At 44.7% G+C, this 3,254-nt stretch overlaps 1 protein-coding gene across 1 annotated transcript; it reads left to right on the top strand.

The window, feature by feature from the left end:
• Positions 1–2,545: 2,545 nt before the first annotated feature.
• PPTG_17922 (hypothetical protein) lies at positions 2,546–3,113 on the top strand (the record flags this gene model as incomplete). Its single annotated transcript, XM_008915814.1, has 2 exons — positions 2,546–2,928; positions 3,002–3,113. 2 exons carry the CDS (start codon positions 2,546–2,548, stop codon positions 3,111–3,113), a joined length of 495 nt encoding a protein of 164 aa, XP_008914062.1.
• Between the last annotated feature and the right edge of the window lie 141 nt (positions 3,114–3,254).

The following is a 3,254-nucleotide window of genomic DNA, read 5'->3' as shown; positions in this document are numbered from 1 at the left end:
AAAAAAATACAATTTAGTAAATACCAGGTAGTCATAAGAAAAAAACATTGTTAGCCAATCAAAAGGTGCTATTATTTGTGATCTGATTCCTATCACAAACGCCGTCATTATATACATCTCTTCCACGATCTCCTAAGACTGTTCGCCAGGTAGAGGGCGGCAAGCTCAGGTCTGTAGAGCTCATGACTAACCAAGAACGATTGGGCTTCTTAACCTAATTCAGCACTGGGGCTTAATTTCTGAGATACAATGGGAGATTATCTCATGGTCAGCTACCTGTACAGCAATTTCACCATCAACTTGGTCGTTGGCATCGGCAGCTATGCTTCCGTCCCCACTACGCCTTCTCCCCACCTCTGGGTGTGATTCATCGCAAACTGTATGGTGGCGTAGCTGTTGGCAAATGAATGTTGGTCTACTGAGTCACTCCCGGATAGAAACATAGAGTTGCGCCGAACCAACGACGCAAGCCGAAGTCTCGACTGAAGCAAAGTTAACAATTTGCCGAATTCGACGACAACAATGGGATCTCGTTCAACCTTATCTGGGATGCTACCCCACTTGCCGATAAACCACGCGCAGCTGTAGTGTAGGTGCTGAATATAGTCCATTATTTTTTAACACACAAAACAGCTGATTAATATACGTTGTGAATCTTACCCTGCAGCCAGGGGAGGGGCTGCAATGTTCAAGTCACTTTTATTGTTTTCAAGGGGAGTACAACACCGAGCACAATGACACCTATCGCAAGATCACGCTCAGGACTGCATACCTTTACGCTGATGTTTGCATTTATATGCGCCTACGCATGCGTTTGTAGAGGCGTGTATGCTCTCTTTGCTACAGCGAACCTCAAAGATCCCTAAACCTCTCAGATCTACATCCGAGTACCTACCGCTCTCTGACCTCCTCTCCAAAGCATGGGCAACCTTGTATTACTGTCACACGAAGATCTGCATTTTTTACATCTACAGGATTATCGGTCGTGTGTTGAAGAAGGTAGAAAATGAATCAATTAATAGACTACGCTATTCTAAAGCCACTAAAGTGGTCCTAATCTTTTTGCCATGGTAGCTCTGGTAGCTGCAGAAGATGATGCATGGATTTTCATAATAATCCATGCGTAGTCGGGCCTCCATCGAGGGTATATAGGGCCTTCAGGACGACCCTGCCGCGCTTGTGCAGCCCTGCCTCCTCAAACGATCCGCCATATCGCCAAGATGGCGGGCGAGTGTGTTGCTGTGGTGCCGCTCTGTCAGCACCAGACGCTGCGCTGTTTGGAAACGGCCACCGGAATCCCACAATCAAATCTACACCGCTACCTCAAGACCGAGCTTCTCTGACAATTTATTTCAAGAGTCAAGCCGGCACTAACGAGCGATCACAAGCTTCAGAGGTTGACGTGGGCTTTAGCTCAAGTGCAGCGTCCTATCGGTGTTTATTGATTGATTGATTTATTTTAATATTTTACACTAATACTTTGATAGGTGGACTTTTTGTATCGTTTTGTTGCTATTTATGAAATTGTCCATTTAGGTTAGAAGTGGTTTAACATATATAAATCTTTATATCGGTTTAACTTGGTAGTTGATGAATCAGTACATTACCGATCGGGTCTTAATAAACGGTACATTGGTAAGGTAATGTCGGCGCTACGATTCTTCTAGGAAAAACATATTTCGACGGAAATTACGGAGTGTACCAAGGCAAACAGGAACTCTAAAAACCAGCCTGCAGGAGCGTCAATCACAACAATCTGAGCATGCCAAGAAACGTTTATGGGTAGATGCTGAAGGAGAAAGTTTCATCCGCAATTCGCGAGAAATGGCCAGGTACACTGCTTTTGTATGTAGGATGGAAACGTCAACTATACGCGTACAAAATGACAATGCTGATTTACGGGGAAGTTGTAGCTGCCGGGCTGGAACAAGGTTGGAAGGTCAAGATGGTATGCCAACCGCATCGGTCGCCCGACTGTAACATATTGGATTTGGCAATCTTCTACGCAATTCAATCGATTCAATATCGGCAGCCGACGAACCAAATTGATGAACTTATCAAAACGGTAGATATTGGATATAATAGTGTTTGCTTTAAAACTATATTTCCTTGGAATAATAATAATATCTGTTGCTTAAATGCTGAACGCCTGTTGTCTATCAACCACTGCTGAATTTCTGTTGATAAGACTTAAAACCTGTTGTTCGTTTCCCTACCCTTAGTTCAACAGAATGTCAGTGCTGAACGCTTGCCACTTTATTTTCAGCGTCGAAGTGCTGAGACTCTGGTGCGTGGATCAGCAGGAACTCTTCTTGTCGTCTCACACGTTTAACGGTGCACACGGGATCGACAAGTGCGTCGAGGTGCTGGGTTCTCACCTCCGAAGCAAATAAGTACACAGGTGTGTAGCTTCCGAAGGTATGCACAACGTAGTTGGGGCACAGCAAGCCGATAATGACTATATTCCAACTATTTTATTTGCTACCAGTAGGTTACACCGTTTGGCGCCTGAAACCTTTGTTCGTATAAATTTCATTGCCGCAGCATGGAGACCGAGGCGGATTTATCCGGAATTGAGATCGATGCTACGGTCGTTCTTGAGTACACTGATGGAGACGACGAAGGTGGCAACTCTAGCCTACAAGTGGAACCCAAACAGCAGGACGTTGAAAGTGAAGTTTTGGAAACGGAAATTGTGGTTGAGCATACCATAAACGCACCTCTAGACGTGAGTAGTGGCGATTCCGAAGACTCTCTCGACTTTGGTAGTGATAGCAAGGACGATGGAATTGGGATGGCCGCTCAAAATCGAAGGGAACCGGTACCTCCAAAAGCAATATTTAAAAGTATCGGGTTTTACAACACATTGGGTGAGGCGGAAGGTGCTCTTCACGGCTTTAATCGCTTTGTCTACACGTATCGAACGAGGTATTTCTCCCCTTTTGTGCTTGGTAAAGTGTATCAATGTCGATCACATATTGGTTGTGGTCACCGCTTGAAGCTATCAACCCATCGAGTCAATGAAACATCTTTTCGGTATCAGCTTTTTCAACGTGGCCATCACTCTGGCGCAACTATTCAACTTCCAGCACGAGGAATTTCTCCCGTTTTAAAACCAGTGCTGGATGCACTACTTAAGCTGGGAATGTCAGCTGGGCGCGTTGGAAATATGATTCTTTTCAAGTACATTTGAGAGCCTGAGATGTTAGTACATGTTTCTGACGTTCGAAAAAAGGAAAACCGTAAAGCTTATC

This window comes from Phytophthora parasitica (assembly GCF_000247585.1).
Source record: "Phytophthora parasitica INRA-310 unplaced genomic scaffold supercont2.75, whole genome shotgun sequence".
In the NCBI taxonomy this organism is placed as follows: Eukaryota; Oomycota; class Peronosporomycetes; order Peronosporales; family Peronosporaceae; genus Phytophthora; species Phytophthora nicotianae.
The sequence above is the reverse complement of the archived record's forward strand: the minus strand, read 5'-3'. Positions and strand labels throughout refer to the sequence as shown.